At 38.7% G+C, this 21,135-nt stretch overlaps 1 protein-coding gene across 5 annotated transcripts in view; it reads right to left on the bottom strand.

The window, feature by feature from the left end:
* Positions 1 to 21,135, bottom strand: part of spon1a (spondin 1a) — a 138,596-nt gene that overhangs the window by 25,430 nt on the left and 92,031 nt on the right. For all 5 annotated transcript variants that reach the window (XM_074613713.1, XM_074613688.1, XM_074613695.1 and 2 more), the window contains one exon: positions 453 to 517. In XM_074613713.1, coding sequence (XP_074469814.1) covers positions 453 to 517 — 65 coding nt within the window. The remainder of the gene's footprint in view (positions 1 to 452; positions 518 to 21,135) is intronic.

Genomic DNA, 21,135 nt, shown 5'->3' with positions numbered 1-21,135 from the left:
TCATGGCGTCTTGTACTGTAAGCCCCTGTAGGTTGGGAATAGTTGTATGCATGACACGATAATAAAAAGTTAATTCATTCATGCATTCATTCAGGATACAATATATACTATTCATCGGCCATGGGAACTCACCGTCTGTGAAGACAACACCGGATGTTTAATTTTCTATAGTGGGATGATTATCTCTGGTCTTGGATATCATGGACGGCATATTGATAGAAAGAATACCCACATGATAGCTTTAATAAGATCAACAGGCAGAGAGGAAGATGACTTTATACTGTAATTTAATTTCAAAATATTGAAAACCACTGGGTGTGTGGAAACTTTGTATAACAGTGAAAACTATTGTATATTATTTGCAATTTGTATTACATTTTTGATGAAATTTTGCAGCACAGTCAGTAGCAGATGTGTGGTGAGCGTTATGATAATAAGAATATATTACTTACACATTAAACGGTTGCCAGGCTGGCCACTGTGCTTTCATCTTGATGACTGTCAGGACATCATCACCCTAGAGGAGAGAGATAGACAAAAAGACACAAAAGCTCAATCTCAGTCCCCTGAAATAATCGACATTTCACTTTTGAACCATCACGCTTAACGGGTGAATGATTAAAAAGGATCAATGGAGAAAAAAAATTCCAGTTTCACACTTCAATCTACAAAGTCATTATGGTCAGTGGATAAAGATGGTCTGTGTGGTCAAAAGATTCCACTTTTCCACATCTCCACTTTTTCATCAGCCTCAACATGTATTTTCATAGTGACAGGTGGTTGTCACATCCTTAATACAAACGATGTGCATACATGGAATGATCACCCCTTGTCGTTAAAGGATTTGATGGATTTAACTTAACTGATGGATGCATTTTGGTGCCATGTCATTTAGTTGGTTTCTTAGAAGATGTAAGGAATTATTTCAAACATGTTACACGTGTACTTGGTTTCCTCTTGCGCTTCTTTAAAAGTAAATATGGTTGAACAAAATCTCAGTATATAGCCTTGAAAGTAATATACTAAATGGCGTTATGCACAGTTTCTGAAGTGAAGACACCCACAAACGCAAGGTCCATATAAAGGAGTACAATATCATGAAATCCAGTAAAATACCACAGCAGCACTAACTGAACATGGACATTATACGCTTCACAAATACAGTATGTATTGCAGAGCTACTGTGTAGCGATTGAAATGTTTAATTGTGATTATCAATCGCATGATTATCAATAGTTAACCGCGAATTAATCGCAAATTTTGTATCTGTTCAAAATGTATCGTAAAGGGAGATTTGTCAAGTATTTAATACTCTTATCAACATGGGAGCGGACAAATATGCTGGCTTTATGCAAATGTATGTACATATTGATTATTGGAAATCAATTACCAACACAAAACAATGAGAAATATTGTCCAGAAACCCTCACAGGCACTGCATTTAGCATACAAAATATGCTCAAATCATAACATGGCAGACTCAAGCCCAACAGCTGTCAGTTTGCTGACTTGACTATGACTTGCCCCAAAACTGCATGTGATTATCATAAAGTGGGCATTTCTGTAAAGGGGAGACTCGTGGGTACCCATAGAACCCATTTTCATTCACATATCTTGAAGTCAGAGGTCAAGGGACCCCTTTGAAAATGGCTATGCCAGTTTTTCCTCACCAAAATGTAGTGCAAGTTTCTTATTCCTTGGCGACAAGCTAACATAACATGGTTTGTACCCATGGATTTAGTTTCATATGATGCCAGTATCTTCACTCTAGCTTTAAAACTGAAAGCTACAACCTAAAAATGCAAGTTGTATTAATGTGTTAGAGAAATTAGTAGCATTAAAGTGAATTTGTGTTAACGCGTTATTATCGCGTTAACTTTGACCGCCCTAGTTTGTGAGTATCGTGTCTAATTTGGATGTTGGATGCATTTTATGTTTTGTAGAAAAGGTAAAAATATTCTTTTTTGAGCAAGGTTTGTGTTAGCAGTGGAGCATAGATTGTATTTACCATCAGGTACAGAGATAGACTGCATAAGACAGACACATGAGAGGATGAGAATATATCACGATGAAAATGATTTCTGCCAGTGTGAGGATCGATCAAACTTGCAACCTTCCAGTGAAAAGCTCACGGAGAGGCAGAAGACACTGTCACTTCAGACAATGCCAAACAGAAAAGTGTTTACTTTCCATGCAAATTACTGCTTCTCATTAAAAAAAGGTGTTAAGTATATTCACAATGTGCGAAGTTGTTGCAATGATGTCAGTAACCCTACTTCCTGTGGTCAGTGTTCCAGTAACCACCCCCATCTCCTGCTCTGTGTTATTGGATTTCATTGCAGCAAATCTGACTGATAATAAGCACAGCAGACTGATCCTATTTCAGATTCAAAGATGTTACTGATGGCTGTGATACGGATTCAAACTCATGCCTCTTGCATGTTTCCACAAGCCAACATAGTACTGCATTCTTACACTTTCGAGTAAACATTTCAGTCACTATTAAATCACATTCAGTGAGGCACTTGCAAACTTTAAATGAATAGCAGTTGACAAGTGCGAATATTCAAGGTGCTACTTTTGGTTCAGGTTTGTTCTTCTACACAAACATGTTTATCTTTTTTGAAAACACACGAGCTATGACTGTAATGAAGCTTCTAAGTTACTGCAGGTAAATATACAGAAAGAGATAGTTTTGTTTTTATCACAACATCTCTCTCTTAAATGTGATCTAGGACTGAGGTTTTCACCATCCAGTTTCCCTGGCTGAAGGTGAAAAGAAAGGAGCTTGGGAATACAGGTCTGATGAGGAATAGAGCTGGCAAATATTGCTTTGAAACCTTTAGAGGAAGAGATACCTCACAACCAGCAGCGTCCAAGACGGTGACAAGGATAGTGAGCGAGCCAAAAAAAGCCCACAATTTAGTCTTTTGGCAGCCATTTACAGAACAAATTGAACTGTCACAATGCGACTCATAAGTGCTGAAAAGGACACATTTCATGTTCTGCACCTGCAACCCCAGAAACATCACTGTTTTTTTTCAGTCTCTCTCTCTCTTTCTCTTTCTACTTTGCTCTTGAAATTCCCAAAATAACTATACCTGAATGGCCATATATACAATATGATTTTTTTGAATGAGCCTAGCCTCCTAAAATTGTGAAAAATTAACATGATTCTGCTTTGAAGGTGAGAAAAAGAGATGAGAAAAATGCATTTCTCCACTATAACGTGATTATAAAATATCAAAGTGCAGACCACTGTGTGGATTTTAAAGTAGTGCAACTCTGCACCTCTCCGATAAGAATATTTGTTTCTTCTTAGCAGAGGACAGTCTGGATTCTGCTCCTTCCCCAAAGTGTCAGTCAGTCATGCTGGTGAGGGCACCGTTTTTAACAGGGATCAGAGGAGTTGATATGATTGGATGTAATTGATGCCAGCTTTTAACCGTTCACTAGTCATCAGAGAGCACACTGTGTGCCTCTGGTAAAATATATAACACTGCAAAATATAGCAGAAAACCTGGCTAGAAACACTCATTAAAGTAAAATTTGGAACTTGGAAAACGATGATGTAGTTTGTATCTATACTGAAGATGTACCATATTTTCCGAAATAACACCAACTTTTCTTTTAAAAGTAGAAAGTAATTTTTTCAGGCTATCATGTTACATGACATCAGCCCTAAGACCGGTCACACAAAAAATACCATGATATTTGCATTTTTACCTCCGCCAAGGCCGAAGGGGAGGTTATGTTTTCACTGGCGTTGGTTTGTTTGTAAGATTACTCCAAAAGTCCTTGATGGATGTGAATGAAAATGGGTTCTATAGGTACCCACGAGTCTCCCCTTTACAGACGTGCCCACTTTATGATAATCACATGCAGTTTTGGGTAAGTCATAGTCAAGTCCGCACACTGACACACTGACAGCTGTTGTTGCTTGTTGGGCTTGATTTGCCATGTTATGATTTGAGCTTATTTTTTAATGCTAAATGCAATTGGTATGTGTTGTTAATTGATTTCCAATAATAAATATATATTTAATAAATATAATAAATAATAAATAAAATAAATATATTTTTGCAAAAAGCAAGCATATTTGCCCACTCCCATGTTGATGAGAGTATTAAATACTTGACAAGTCTCCCTTTAAGGTACATTTTGAACAGACAAATGTACAATTAATCGTGATTAACTATGGACAATCATGCGATTAATCGCGATTGAATATTTTAATCGATTGACAGCCCTAGTAATAATAATATAAACTGTTTTTAGGAGTAAACGTCAGAATGAAGAGCAGACTTAACATATTAAACCTCTGCGAACATCTTCACTCCAGTATCAACCAAAACCCAAACAAGAAAACACATTTTCCCTCGACCTCTGACACCGGACAATAAAACCTCTCCCCTCTTCCTCACACACATCCATCAGTCACTAAATGGAAACACCAATCAAGTCTTTGCAGCATCAGAGCTCTGTTTACCAGGACTGGAGGTTCAGTTCAGAGTCTCCACTGGTGACACAGTTATAAAGTCAAACCAGCTCATTACACCAAGAAAATGCAAGCAAGCAAACTGATCATTTTGTGACCCCAAGACACTCAAATCAAGCTGAAACTTTTCAATGATTTTAGCAAACTTTCACCAATTTCCTCTGCACTGAACAGTATCATCCAAGAGAGGTTATCCACCATGAAAGCCTGTAAAGCATCTAGACTAAACAAAACATATTATTCACATACACACATACGTACACCACTGCCAGGACCTCCCACACATGTCCACCAGACGCATGTGTTTAGTCACATGAATGTGTCTTTAGACTTCCATGAGAACAATTATGTCAACAGATTGATAATTTTATTGAAACCGTCTCATAATATTCCTATTCCCCAACGCATTATACCATTGAGCTAAACCTTCCCCTACATGTGTATCAAACAGGGTACAGAGTAGAGTCTCACTGCTGGCTCTCATTCCCTTCAGCCATAAGTGAGTCTCCAGTCAAATGTAGAAAGTCTCTGTAGGATCAATATAGAGGATGTGATCCAATGTTTCCCATCATTACCTACTAATTACCAGAAACCCATCACTTAGTACCTCCCCAGACATTTTGATGGAATGGATAAGTTTTATAATTAATTGCAGACTTGTCAGTACAAGCTGTAGCCAGAGGCTCATCTGCCCCCCAGGACAGTGCTACTTCATTTTTTATTTCCTATAATTGACATCAGTGATCTTCTCTTTTGGTGGAAATGTATTTATAGCATCAAAATGTATTATAGTTACATTATATTTAATGCTAAGATGTACTAGTCTGTTTACTTAAAGTGGCAGTAGGCAGTATATTTTTGGCATCATTGGGCAAAAATTCCATAATAACCATTCAGCATATTGTAATTCAAGTGTTCTGAGAGATAACTATAGACTTCTGCACCTCCTCATGGAGGGCTTTGAAGCTTTGACCTGTGATTGGTCAAAGCCTGTGAAGGTAGACTTTGACCAATCACAGGTCATTTCATTGAGAGAGCGTTCCTATTGGCTGTGCTCTGGTCATGTGACCGGAACTTGGCGTTCCTTCACCAGATTTCACAATTACGGCTGCGTCACAAACTTTCTCATTTTACAGCTAAACAGTACACTACAAGATGATTCTGAAAACATTTGAGGCGAGAAATAGGCATTACAGTAACATAATATTGATTCATATTTGATCAGCGCTGCCTAGTTTGACCGTTTAGTCAGAGTTCGCGAGTGATTGACAGCCGGCTCTCAAAGACGGCAGCTGGACAGCAGACCTCAGATCAGCTCTGACTGCTTGTTTTCCTCCGGTCTGTGAAATCTTGCAGATGCCGTTAGGAGCACCGGAGGACACAGAGGCACATGATTTTTTTCATGTTACCTGTTTCATGCACTACTGTCAGGATATAGCGACCGTTTTATAAAAATAACTTTTTTTAATCATATTTGCTCCAATCTCGCCTACTTCAGCTTTAAGTGTTACATTACATGTTGTTATAAACACACAAACAAAAGATAATTTCTGATACATTGGATTTGGATTCAATAAGTTTGTGTAGCAAGGCCAATTTGCATTTGGAATTTATATATTTTTTTCCTGCTCGAGTTGCTTGAGGTGAGCACTCAGATTTTTCATCTTAACGATCTAAAGTCACTAAACGATAAATGCAAATCAAGATCATTACACAAGCAAGGAGCCTCCTTCATCACCAAAAGCAAAACTTGCAAACTTCAGCTAGAATATTAATCTACCAAGTCAGGGACCCTGACACCCTAATGGGCTGCTTTTGACACTCATAAATTGCTACAGATCCTCAGGCAGTCTTTCTTGATCTAGCAGAAAACATCTACCTTGTTAATTGTGTTATTTCCTCCATTTGAAAAGAACTACAATTTTCACATAGACATAAAACAGAATAAAATGGAGACAATTGACTGTAGATGAATTGAATGTAGAACTGTAGATACATTTTGCATTTCTGTTATACAGTATAATGTGTATTTATTCCCACAAATTCCCACAAATCAAGCAGGTCAATCCTACAGCCCTCCTTGGTATAAAGGTTGCAGGCACTCTGTGTCTACAGTAAGATGGAGTATGTTGACAACTCACCAGATTGCCATGCGATTGGTGAGGATACTAGATATTAGATACGTGTATACCAGCTGATGATTTGTGATGGCTATGGTGCCCTCTGACCTTTTATCTAACAACATCTTCGGGTCAGAGCTCCCCCTTGATCACTGATATGGTGACACGTTCTACGAGTAGTTATAGATTTAAATAGCTTTTCAAAAACATCATGTTTTCAGAAGCAAAGAAGAGGCTTGTTTCTGGTTTGTATGCCAACCATGCGTTTACAATGTACCTGACTTCATAAACTACAACAGGAAGTGTTGTGCTTCTAGTCTATAGAGGGACATATCATCCTTCAAATAAATTTGAAACATGAAATATCAAAGTTGACAATATTAGGTTTTCACATCACCAGCAACACTATCATATGAATAAAGGAATAATAATTGACTCATAATATTAGGCATATGCTTCGTCAAAACGGGCACAAAAATACTTTGAATGCTTTCCACTCATTACACATGGCTATTATGATTTTGTCATTTTTGCACAAAACTTTGCTAAAATCTGGGCTTTACTTGTTGCAGTTTGACTTGCATAAAGATTTTAATTTGTATCTTTCACAAGTGCATTAGTACTAATATTTAGCTGTGCTGTTTATCTCTCATGTATGAAATTGTAAACCGTCCCTCTTTTGGACTCGAGAGAGAAAGCAGCAATATTTCGGTCTGTCCTTCCATTAGAGATAAAAGTATCAAAGTATGCTGCCATAAATAAATTCACTTTTACCGCTTCACACAACTTTGCTGTTGGGTTTAATGACTGGTAGCACAGACATTTATTGGCTTAATGACAAAATGTGCAACAGATCATTAACTTGGAACAGAATCTGAGTGCATTTCTCAATTAACAAGTATGACTGGATTAGTATGCCAGAGATAAAGATAGAAGAAACTTGCTGCCTGCATTTAAAGAGTGACAAAGAGCACCCAAGAAGGACTTATATAACAGACATATTAGAGAAATGTAGGAGCAGCTTACTGAGTGAGAGCAGAACAGATCACACATGGAACAGATTTGACAAGCTGCCAGCTGCTTACATGTACTTTCACAACTTTAACAAAACATTCAATCTTACTTTAAAAGATGAAGTTAACAGTCACGTTCCATATTATTTATAAAACCATTTGCTCCCACTAACATAGGCTATTACAGGTGAACATTATATAACAGCTATTATAGACGAATCCGGCGGCCGTTTTGTATGCGCCATTTCTGTGGTGGCAAGTTGTGTGTGAGTCACCGTGGTTGCTCGTAGAAACTTACGTAAATAGTTGGCGTAGGTAATAAACACAGATGGGTATGTTTTTAAAATTGATGTCAGTAAAATTGAAGGGTTTTACAAGGACACCTACATGTTCTGCTTGTGTTTTCAACAGCTGCCGTCACTACGAGCAACCACGACGTATTCAGCTGAGAGTCACCAGTTAACACGGTTACCATACACTTGTACGTGTTCCGTTTGTGATGCCAACCAATTAACCCAATTAGGTGTATATATATACATATACATACTGTAAAAGACTGTAAGATGTGCATTTGCAAACATCTGCCTATCTCATTTCTTTTCATTTCAAACCCCAGGTCCATTATAATAAATCCCTGGAACCATGATCCTGTCTGCAAGTGCAACATGACTGCCTATGTAAACAATGAAATTTGAAAAACTTGTTTTGAAGTCTGTTTTCTATTTAGCTGTTTTCTTAAATGTTTGTTGCACATAAGGGCCACCATACTTTTCCATTTTCAGAACAGTAACTGAAGGATCTCTTGATTAGCTGTTAATTGGACATCTTACACCCCTAATTAAAGTCTTCCCCGTCACAGAATTATTTCTAAATCCACTCAGAATCAGAAAGGTGTTTATTGCCAGGTGTAAGGGGTATACACGAGGAATTTTCTTTGGCTTTGTTGGTGCGAGACAAATAGTATAACAAGAATTAAATAAAATGTTAGAATAAAATAAGAATAAAAATGTACAATTTACAAATAAGCTATAAAAACAAACATGATATAAACAGATAGTGCAAATATTGCCGGTGTGCAAACAAAACAATCAGGTAACAGAGGGAGAGAGAGGGATACTGTAGGGGGTGGTATTGAGAGTGTATGAGAGAGGGGGAGAGTCAGTGTCGGGGTAGGGGGGTGGGGGGGGCAGTAGGCACTCCCTGCTTTATGTCAAAAGAAGGCAGAGAGGGATAACATTTTGAAGATTACGTTCAAGTAGACCTTCTGCTGCTCAAATAGTGTATTTCCACTAATGACAGAGATGTCTAAAGCTGAACCCTATTAGCAATGTAACTTGTCCCTTGCCTCTTGCCTGTCATTTCCTTCTACTAATTTAATATTGAGCAAAAGCAAATCTATAATTCTGTTGCATCCTGAAGGGTGGCAGCTAAGGGACAACCGCTCAGGAACTCATTAGAATGGGCTCAAGAAGTGTATTTTCAAATGATATGCTTTTCTACGGCGAGCCATTAGTTACTAATAAACCCACATACTGCTTCTCACTGCGCTCACGTTTCAAGGTTCCAATTTCACTGTTTTCTCACTTTTTAATTGAATTATTACCAATTTATAATATTGTTTATGCTGACTATAAGTAATATGTCCCCGAGTCCCATCAAGCTCCTTCAAAACCTGTGCCGCTTCAAAATATATTTCAGTCAGTCAAAAAATAATTTTGATTTATTGCCGTCTTAAATAGATGCATTTAGGAAATACAGTGCTTTCATTACTTTCATTGAATAAATGAATACTGATGAATTACAGTTGATCTTTCTCTCTCTTCACGTTTAGTTTTCCTCTGAGCGCTCCTGGTGTTACCTTTGAAAATAGAATCACCATCGCGCTTACAATTTCGCTAAACATATCCAAAAGGAATGTAAATCTGTTTTTGTAATCAATCATATTGTATTGATGCATCATGTTGTGCATCACAATCCCCGTGTCATTAATCACTGTCAGACGGCAGCAGCCGGACACACCTGCCCAACTGGACAAACACCACAGCTCAAATAACACGGTAGCCTGCAAAGTGTGACTTATTAAAATATCCTATACAATAACACAACATCTGCTCCAAGTCAATTATCTCACCATAGTCCAGCGAAGCCAGGGCACATTTATCAACGTCAGACAAGTAATTCACTCCTTATGTTTTTTTTTCTAATCCAAAAGAAGCACTCATGAACTGGGTGTTGTATGGCAGCCAATTTAAAGAGCATTTTTCTTAATAATTGATAACCCAAATTTCACGTCATGTGGCAGATAACTATACCACTATGAATTATTACCCAGTTGTTTTAAATCTGAAAAATCTAAAAAGAAAGCAAAGTATTTCATACTGTTGATGAATTTTGCAGTTAGACAAGCAACATGCTGTTTAGTGGCCACATCAGGGGTCTTCAGCTTTAGCTCTTCTTCAAGGCGCATTTACTAAATGTAGGACTCAACAGTGTTTTATTAAACAGTTTAATGTTTGTGCCATTTTTGATTGAGATGTTTTTACTGATAATGAAAATATCTATAAAAACTGTACTGTTTCATATTATTCCAACTGAATTGGTTTGATTTCAATTACAAGCAAAGATCCATGGCATCACAGCTCACACTTTGTCTAGGTGCATCTCAATTCCCATTTGATCGTTTCTTGCTTGACCCAGAAGAGTTCCAATGCTTTTATTTCTGCTCTGTGGAGCGAGAAGTGAGGAGGAATCTCTGAGGAGACATAAGCGAGGATACAAGAGAGCTTCAGAGATCTTTTGCCGAATCAACCCACCCCTTTATTGGAAATCTGTTAGTAATTGGACACTGCAGCTGATCAGACTGATCTGAAAACTAAGGCTGTCAATCGATTAAAATTAAAATAGGTTGCCCATGATTAATCGTGATTAATCGCAAATTAATCTGACATTTTGTATCTGTTCAAAATGTACCTTAAATTGACATTTGTCAAGTATTTAATACTCTTATCAACATGGAAGTGGGCAAATATGCTTGCTTTAGGCAAATGTATGTATATATTTATTATTGGAAATCAATTAACAAGACAAAACAATGACAAATATTGTCCAGAAACCCTCACAGGTACTGCATTTAGTATAAAAAATATACTCAAATCATAACATGGCACATCAAGCCCAACAGGCAACAACAGCCGTCAGTGTGTCAGTGTGCTGACTTGACTATGACTTGCCCCAAACTGCATGTGATTATCATAAAGTGGGCATGTCTGTAAAGGGGAGACTCGTGGGTACCCATAGAACCCATTTTCATACTCATATCTTGAGGTCAGAGGTCAAGGGACCCTTTTGAAAATGGTCATGGCAGTTTTTCCTCACGTTTCATAGGTTGCCAATATCTTCTCTCTAGCTTTAAAACCGAGCCTGGTACAACCTCAGGAAGATCGCGTTAAAACAAATTTGCGTTAACGCCTTAACTTTGACAGCCCTACTGAAAACACATGACAAGACTGCACTTTTATACCAAAATGGGCAGACAAATCACAGAGCCAACTCAAGACTGATTCACCATCTAGTTAAGAATAGTGGATCTGTTAATTGTATGTCTGATTAACAAAAGAACCATAAACAACCACTGTGTGTCCTTACTATTATTTGGACAGTCCATATATGGGCAAATACATCTCCACAATTCCAAACCATCAAAAGTCAACATAGGGCTGTGAAAGCCGACTGACAGCTGATCCAGCTCTGCCTTCGTCCTCACAACACAGTGTAACTGAGCGTCATTCATCCATCAGATTGTGATCGAATTGTCTTGCAGTATCTCAGAAATACAACATACCATGATGGTTTTGTGAGCTATGATTCCCACCTGTATGGTACCTCTAAAATAATTATTGTTTCATCCAAACTTTGAGTTGTTTTTACTTCTTAATTTTTGCTCTCTTTTGATTTAATCTTCAAAACTGCAGCTCAGTAATTATATCAGTTCTCAAGTATGCAGACAACTCACAAGGACAGTGATGAATATTTAAACCAGTGCATTAATGCAAAATTAGGCTCCTAAATTTGTATTTGATTTTGCTCTTCACCTTCTAAATAGAGACACTATGTGCTGGAAGTGAGCCCATTGTCAGAGGCCTGTGAACCTCCGAGGCCAAGTCTATCCTGCTGGGGTGGAATTGCCCTGTCGTAGTCCCTCACACTGAGGAGATCAGCCATGAAATTGGCTCAAGGCGGGCTCAGGGTGTAGTCTTTAAATACTGCCTCAGTGAGATAATACCCGAGTAGTGCAAAGTTCTCTCATTGGCACAGACAACCCTCACGTCTTTTCCTTTTCTTCCATTACCAAGACAACTGTGCAGGGTGGTTGTTCTTCATGCCAACAGGAACTCTTGGGCTTCTCAGGCAATAGTACATTGCTTCACAGTGATGAGTCGTGAAGGATATAGGATTAATTACAGGATAGGGGTGTAACGATCCACCGATCAGGATCGATATATCGATTCAATATCATCGATGCAAAGTGAAAATATTGATACATATCATCATCTTTAAGATATGCCTTTATTTTAAAAATTCCCATGGCACGTCTGTTTCACCATTTCTGTCCAAGTGCAACTCGTTCCTAAACATCCAATCAGTGCTAGCGGCGCTTCGGTTATGCATTCCGCAAGGATGGGCTCACGGACATGAGCTGACGTGGAATCATGACGAGGAAAGGAGCGGTGCTAGCGGCGTAACGTTAGCGAGTGTGCGGCCGGTCGAGAGAGAGAGAGAGAAAAAGAATGTGTGTGATGGTGTGTAGCAGTAATGTTATAGCTGTGAACGTACCAGCATTGACAACCAGACCTGCATCTACAGGAGGTCTATTTTTATTATTTTTATTAAAAAGAATAGATTGTTTTTCATTTAAATGCCCGGAAGAGCCCAGTAAAATATTGTCAAATCAGATTTTAGTTGCTTTTTGTGAGTGGATATAAATGTAACTGATTGTGGTAAATAGTCCTATGATATCGTCTCATATCGATCGCAGATCCCTGAATTGAATTAAAATCGTATCGAGGCAGACTTGTGTTATATCGGCAAATATCGTGTCATTGTCCAGAGAATCAATATAATATCCTATTGTGATGAAACTGGTGATTTACAACCCTATTACAGGACACATTTTAGTGCAATTACTTTTACTATTTCTGCATATTCCATCTGTGACCCTCTGGTCTGGCTCTGGCAGTATTTTCTCCTGCTTGATTTACTTGTGAGTGTCTGGTCTTGTTGAGATGTTAATGTGTCTGGTCTTGTTGAGATGTTAATGGTGAAACTCAGTGGAAGTCTACATGAAATTAAAGTGTGGATCGCCTTCCCAAATGGTACAATAATATAGGACACACTACTGTGATTGCTTATGAATGCAATGCTGTGTGGCAGTCACCCCCAAGGTGCCAAAAATGAACTCAACCCTGTGAGGAAAGATGCACGTGTTTTCTCTGGTGCAGGTGCTGTCTTGGAAAAAAACTGGCTGTGTATCTGGGGAATACATTGTTAAGCAATGTGTGTGTATGCATTCCTATACGTGGGCTTCGTGTCTGTGTGCATGTTGATCTGTGCTGCAGTTGAGCCTTTTTTTGACAGGGTGGCGTGATTACAGGCCTGCTCGTGCATTAATTGGCTTTCGAATGCCAACCTGGTCATACCCTGAAAGGGATTCTGAACATCTGTGCTATGTTTGCATATGTGTGTGTGTGTGTTTGTGTGACCAGTATTGACACCAACGCAAAGCACACTGTGTGCTGTCAATTATTGGAGTGCATCACAGAAGGTTGATGGCTGCTGTCAGACAAATAGGCTCATCTCATCTTCTTCAAGGTGAGGCAATAAGCAGACTATGCATTAACCTCTGCAATCTTGACCTCGCTATTTGGCTATTTGGTGTGACAATGTGATCATTTATTGATTTATAATCCTTTTAGTGGTTTAAGTCAAGGCTTCTGTTTTCATGTTTGTAAAATGTAAGCACAACATAACACTATAGTGAATAATTGCTGCAGTTGCTGGATGATCTAACCTCAAACCAGTCACTATATCAACAAGAAAAACATTTTAGATTATTATGCGATTTACTGATTTATCTAGTAAACCCATTTAATCTAGTCTAATCCATTACAACAGCCCTGCAATAAATCTTATCTTTGTGAAGGTCATATTGTTCAGATTTAGTTGACACCGTATCAGAGGTGTTGATTGAACACCTCTACACCTACAAAATGAAGACAAGACAACTAGGAATGTATCTTTAGCAAACAATAGGTTATTTTGACATTGTTGACAGTTCAACGACAAAAAGAGACCGTAAAATACTGAATAAAAAACATAAACTCACCAATATTGGTAATAATAATTATCTATTAGTGCTAATAAAGTACCATTTCTCAGTATCCACCGTTAAAATCAGACACACAGAAGTGAGAAATAGCTTTTTCTTCTATTTTTCTTTCCATTGAGCAAAACTTGAACACCCAGATCTGCTTCAGCAGATCTATCAGTGGAAATCAGTGCCGACTGTGCCAGAAACATCCCTGTTGTGAATACACTATGTGTAAATGTACAGGGACTACTGATAGAGGGGAATATGATGCTAAAAAAAGGAGTACTCTTTGCCATCATATCCCTGGTACAAGTGTTAAAAGGAGCATAATTCTCTCATCATGGAGATGCCTCTCTATGGAGTGAAGGGTGTCTCAGTTTTATGTTTCGTTATATTTTAGCTCGTTCATTATGAATTTGTTTAGTTGCACCATCTTGGTCCGAGGATGAAAAAAGAGGTCTTCAAAACAAATGTAATGCTTATTCCTTTCCACTATACTACTATTTTAATCTACCCCTGGTTTGATATTCATCACAAGCAGGGAGGCAGGCAGGGTGGCTTTTCAACTAAAACATTATCCTTGCATGCATTCACATTATGACTTGTATAAATACACATCTTGTGATTTCTCACTTATTGATGTGTGTAAATGTGTTTTTTGCCTATATTCCCTGCATCAGCTGTAGCAAAAAGATAAGTGTGATATATTAATAATTTGTGATGTGTTTAGTATTCATTATCATCTTCAAAAATGACAGATAATGTCATAGTTTTACTTTTCCAGTGGCTCTGAATGTGACAGTGAGGAACACTGGGAGTTTAGATAAGACAGCATAAAGACAGAGACAGGAAAAGAGTTGGCTATTAAAGAAATGCGTGCCTTAGGCAGCACAAGATGACAGTTTTCTTTCATGCTTTTGTCTTCTTAGAGAGTCATTAGTATCACAAGTCTAGTATGATCATTAAAATTACTGAAAGCAGTTTTCCCCCTCTGGAAAAAACGACTGGAGTGTCATTCTGAATTACATTATCAAGCCCCAATTTCCTATTCCTATTCCTGAGATGATGATAGAGCCAACCTCCCTAAAGATGAGTTTGTACCGGGTAGAGCAGAAATTGATTACGGTATAGAGCATAGATAGTTTTATTTACCACTTGTAACTGGTGAGAGAAAACATGACCTGATCCCTCTTCACGCCTGCAGGCTGAAATCAATTAGACATGAGAAGAGGAAGGCGGGCATAAAGATCATAAGTATTGAGTGACTATTTAGTAATACAGTCACTTCTATGCACATTTAAGATGCTCTTGCTGAGAGTTATGAAGATGGCAGGCCTCAAATTAAATGCAACCTCCATTCTTATGCACTGCAGACATTAAGATGAATGTTGTACTTGCTGCAACACAAAATTATTCAACTGGTGACACCACCTTATAAGCTCATTGGAAAGACTCCGAAAGGCCGAGCTACTTCCTCTCCAGCAATCATACCAGATACTTGTCTCTAAGTAGCCGTTAACATGGTTTTATATCACTAATAAGACTTTACAAATTAGCAGACAGTAGAAAAGAGATGGAGCATGAACGTTAAAGCTAAAATTAAAGTGCAAAGCCAAAAAGAGCAATAAAAGCTCAAAATAAGATCAAGAGCTCATAAAAAGATTACTTAGTTCAGACATAATGAACACAGCTTTGAGGCTGATTTTTAAGTTAACAAAGACTGATTGCTATACCTGAGGGACCTTGTGGTATAGTGGGAGTTCAGTCATGCACCTAGCAACAATACATCATCTATAAAAATGAAGACTTCAGAATAAGACTAACTGAAGGGAATTGTTGTGCCTAACAATATCAGCATAAAGTGAAAGTGTGTATGCTTCTCTGAGTGTCAGGACTAATAAATTCTTTACTTATAAACCAATTTGTAAATCCGGTTGTATAATTGATGCTTCCGCCTGAGGCTACACATTAACAAAGCTGTGACTTGTGAAAGGTAATTATTATGATTTCAAGGTCATGAAAAAATAAAAATGTTATTCAACTTGTAAACCTTTTTTTCAGCGACTTTCCATTGAAACTGCCTCTAAGCTCTTAACACAAACACAAAACACAAGGGAATTATGCTAAAAGGAGAAACAAGTCTCTGTCATGAAATCATGTCATGATGTATACAGATTTGTGTTTATGACCTGAAAGCAGTTGTTCTTTAAACAGCATTTTGGGGAGCGCATTTTACCAAATATACTGCTCTGCCATTTCTGGTTGTGGCTATGTGTTTTTTATTTGAATAGATGTGTAGACAAAATGCACAAATCAAAGTCTACAAGGGTACAAACGCAAACAGAGGATAAATATACCCAACATCATCAGAAAGCCCCCCAAAAATTCTAAATATAGTTGAATGTAGATGAAGAATACGCTTGGCCTCAATGCTCTGAGTATAAGAGTGTTAACCTGCTAAAAGGGTGGACATTCAGAGTATGGAGTTGGACAGTCAGTGAGTTCAGATTACTCCTGTTAGTTCCCCTGTTGTCTAGGCTTGAATATGTTTCTACTTTTTAATATATTTGCCACTCAAACAAAACGGCTTATGTTGTGAAAAAAGATGATTGTAAAAAGCTCAGTGGAGTCATTTCCAGAACAGGGAACTGCTTGTATCCATTAGAAAAGACAAATCATGCAGTGCAGATGACATACTCTCTCATCTTGGAGGGAAAAGATTCATATTGCATGAATAATTTCCATCTAGTTCTGACAAGCGCAGTGAACCTTCATTTGCAATGCTTGATTTAGCATTTGTAATTCCCTGTTAGGCAAGAAACGGCATTTAAACTGGCATCGTGGCAAATATGAAATGGTTAGGAACAGAGTCACAGTGTTAATATGGTTTAATATTGCATGCTTGCTCCACTGACATTTGTATTGGTTTAATATGAATATGGGCGGGACGGCAGCCATACAGCAGTCTATGTGCTTTCACACCGCATTAAAAAAAACTGTTATACTCCAATCAACTATATTAAAACTGCTTTCAGAACACCACACTGTATATCTGGCGAAGGAAATCATAGCTGATCAATCTCAACCCTACCAGAGTGAATACACCATCCTGCCCTCAGACTGCCCTACCAGCTTTCACTGTTGAAAACAAAAAGGACTGTCACATCATATCCACCTGCTAAACAGTGAATAACCAATGGGCTGATTAACAAATGAAAGGGATTATTCTGACTTCTGTGTTTTGTGTGATTGTATGTTTATTGTTTGACTGCTTTACACTGTATGTATTTCAATTGCCCTTAATACCAACGTGAATGTGCAAGACCAATGTCCCCTGGACCGAAGATAGACAAACAGTCCATGATCAACCTTTATGACTTTTCTGGGACTCTGTGGACGCATGTCAGTATATGTGTGCGGATGTTAGGTCTGTTGTTTTTTTGTTTTTTTATCGCCATCGCAATGTCAACCTGCGCAATAAAGACATCCCGAAAGACTGTTACTATAAAGTAACGGCAAATTACATTCTATCTGTAGGCATAATTTTATCTGATACGCGGCATGCTGTCAACCGTCTGGCCAATCAGACAGAGTCCTCGCCGTTAGGCATCATCTGATTGATCTGAATCTGCATGCATGCGATTGAGGTTTATTAGACTAGTGCTGCCATATTACTCTGCATGGCTGAAGTGACAACATGAGATGAGTGCAGACTAAAGTGCGAATGTCAGAGAGGAACTGGTGCCTAGAGTTGTCAGAGCAAAAGAGTTACGTAGGGTCAGTAAATACAATCAGCCAGTTCTCGGCCAGTGCTCAAAAAAGTGATTGAGCGAGCGACGTTACTGGCCTATGTCTGCTCTACTCTCTGAGACTTCACTTCGCTCTGCTGCCTGTGTCGCACCACGCTAAGTCAGACACAGGCAGGCTTGTTTACTGCTGAGATGAAATGGCGGCCAATCCTAAAACAACGTACGAGTTGAAAAGCAAAAGAACATTAATTGCGTCTTGGAGGAAAAAAATACGACTGGTTTGTACGTGTATGTCTATGTATATGTACATACTATATGTACACACATATGTACAGATAGAAGTGAGTACACCTTAATAACTGTTTCTTTATCACGAGTAATATCGTCACAATATTCAACAATGTTATCGCACATCACATTATTTCCTCATATCTTGCAGCCCCAGTGTGCGTGGCTGGAGCACGTTTGAAACTGTGCATTCAAATTTTGAATTAATCAATATTAACAAGGTCCCTGGAATGCTTCTGCTATCCATGAAATAGAAACAGACTCTTCAGGGTTGAGTTTTCATTAAACAGTAATGATGATTTCCCAGAGTCTTGCTCTAGGAAACAGATGAGGTAGCGCAGATGACCAGGTTCCCAATGCCAACAAAGCCAGTCTGAGACTGACGCAAAAGCAGAGAAGAGACCCGCTACTGAAAGTGCTGATATCATTCACACAGTTTCTGTAGAAAAATTATACTAATGGCTATTTCTAGAAAGCTCCTGGTGGCTCTGCTAACAGCATGAGGGAGGTAACATCCCTTCACTCACTGCAATAGCAGGAAGACATCCCATGTAGAGCGGTAACAGCTGGAGCTTCTGCTTTTTTCATATCCCTTTAGAATATCAGCTGCAGCACGTACTCCTATAATCCCCATGCTAAAAAGATCATTAATGCTAATTACCATGCAAATACCTGTTATTTTTTCACCCCGTTGATATTATTGGAAATGCTTATTTTTCTCTGAGTGCAATACTACGCAGATAAGCCATTCATATGCTTTGTCACCACTTTAATATATAAAAGCAACCTAACAAGGAAGATTGTGGCATGGACTAAGCTTGCCGCGGTAGTCGGGCACACACCAATTACATTACATACCCTCCATGGTTTCGCTTTTTTTACAGAAATAAAACCAATTTAGTTCATTTTCGCGTATCAGCACCATGTGTTATCAATACATAATCGGAAGACGGATGCTACAAACTGAAAGTGAAAGTGTCAACACAGAGTAGCAGGAGTCAGGTAAGTCACAGACGATGGCGAAGGATTTGGTGTCGAAGCGAAAAGCAAAAGCTTTAAACCCAATGCTATAAGGGAACCATAACGTTAATGGCGTAATTGTCATGATGAGGACGGAGCGGTCACAGCCGGTGCGCACGGAGAGTGGTGCTGGGTGGAAATTCTGCTCTGCCTAAAGATGGTAGAATACTTCATTCTGTATTCAAACTGGTCCGGCTATTCCCTCGGAGACCACAATTACGTGAAATTAGGAGCTGCGAGCCAAAGCCCCTCTTGGTCTAAAAGAGCCTTTTCCCTGGGTGAGAGAGAAGCTCCTCTGATGTTGTAATCAAAGTTCTGCCCAGGAATATCTGATCTGTCTGTCCCAGCACGTACTGCAAACTATTAATAGACATAAAAAATTGCTTCGAAATTCCAATGGGATGCAGGCTGGCTGTTATCAGCACACCGCGTAAAGGCTTACACAGCCTTCAGGTGTTAATTAAATCTCCACTGACATACCCATATCCTGCCCTGCAGAATAAGCGGTAGTTCATATACTGCATAGGTGAAGTCACTTCAGTCACAGCGATCTTGCTCAAAACAGGACGGGGGAACATCCCGCAGGGTCATGAGGAAACGTGGTGACAAGAGAATTGTACGTGGTTAAGGCAGATGAGTTTGTAAGCGCTGACTACTTCTCTAGAGAGCTGTGAATTGATTTGCTGACCGTGGTTGTCCTCGGTGGCAATCGCTGAGCCTCGTAGCGCAGCCTGGAAGCCTATAGTGGTGCCTGGCACACTCATTCATCAAGCAGCCTGAGCCATTATACAGGCAACTCCAGCAGACCTGGGCCCAGGGCTAGGGGATATTATTAGAGATGAATTGAGGTAACTGCCTTTGATGACCCAGTTCAGGCTGTCTGTCGCTCTCCAAGCTTTTCTTCCGTTTTGCTAACTTTCATTCTTACTTCCAGAATCCTTGCGCTTAAGGAGGTCAGTGGCCATTGAGGCTACATGTACTGCACTGCAGAGTGTGTGATGATCCTGAAACTGCCCACTGCTGGTAAGAAAACACAATTCTAACAACTCAGGCTGAGCCCTGAGGTTTCACATGAAAGCCATGTATAATCCGTCCATGAGTTTAACATACATACAACATCAGTGACGTCTTATACATCCTTATTGAAGCACTGTAGCAAACACAGCTATGCACCAGAATACATAATTCAGTCCAAAACTCACAAGAGACATTAACTCAGCATTACCTCCAAGGGGAAAAAACAAAAACAAATGCTAAAGGCAAAACATTAATTTGCATAGATATACCGTATGCAAGACTACAGAAACTGTCAGAGGTATATCTCTTTGCAGAATTTATAATGTGTGTCCATTTCGCCCTAACAGACAATATATACAGGAACTTATACCTATAGTATAGATGTGTGAAGCACAGTGACATTAAGAACACTTGTTTTCTATGAAAGAAATACCAGGGATAAAAAATAAATATAGTGAATTCTCATTTGCATCAATCACAATTTTAATCAGCAACTAAAGACAAACCTAAAAGTTATCCAAAGTACACAAAAAGGCCTGTAGAAAGGACAATGTATGTGTAAGTGGCCGTAACACTGTTCCAGTTAACCTTTACATGCAGATAAGTTACTGCACAGAATGTCTCACAACACATACATACTTAGGACTAAGCCCACATTCCAAATCACATTTTTTATTTTTAGTACATACTGCAGCTGCCCTAACAAAGTACATACTGTTGCATGAAGTATGCATACAATTGAACTTTGACCCTCTTGCTCATATATCCGCTGCGCAGAGGATTGTGGGTCCGAATAGCCAGAAAAGCATGCTGGCTTGCCATGGTTTGGGCGGGCTTAGAATGTAGTGCGAGATGTGCCTCCCACACACATATCCCTTTTCGTTAAAAGTTGAAAATTGATTGATGGATGGATGATATGATATAATTGGTTGAAACTGGTTGGTACTAGCTTAAGTAAGAGCACACGTCCTACAGGATTTTTACAGGAAGACAAGATATGGTTTTGATATAAAGATTTGAAGAAATTGTTTTCTTGTATTTTTTTGCATACATTGTTAAATAG

This window comes from Sebastes fasciatus, chromosome 2 (assembly GCF_043250625.1).
Source record: "Sebastes fasciatus isolate fSebFas1 chromosome 2, fSebFas1.pri, whole genome shotgun sequence".
NCBI lineage: Eukaryota > Metazoa > Chordata > Actinopteri > Perciformes > Sebastidae > Sebastes > Sebastes fasciatus.
The sequence above is the reverse complement of the archived record's forward strand: the minus strand, read 5'-3'. Positions and strand labels throughout refer to the sequence as shown.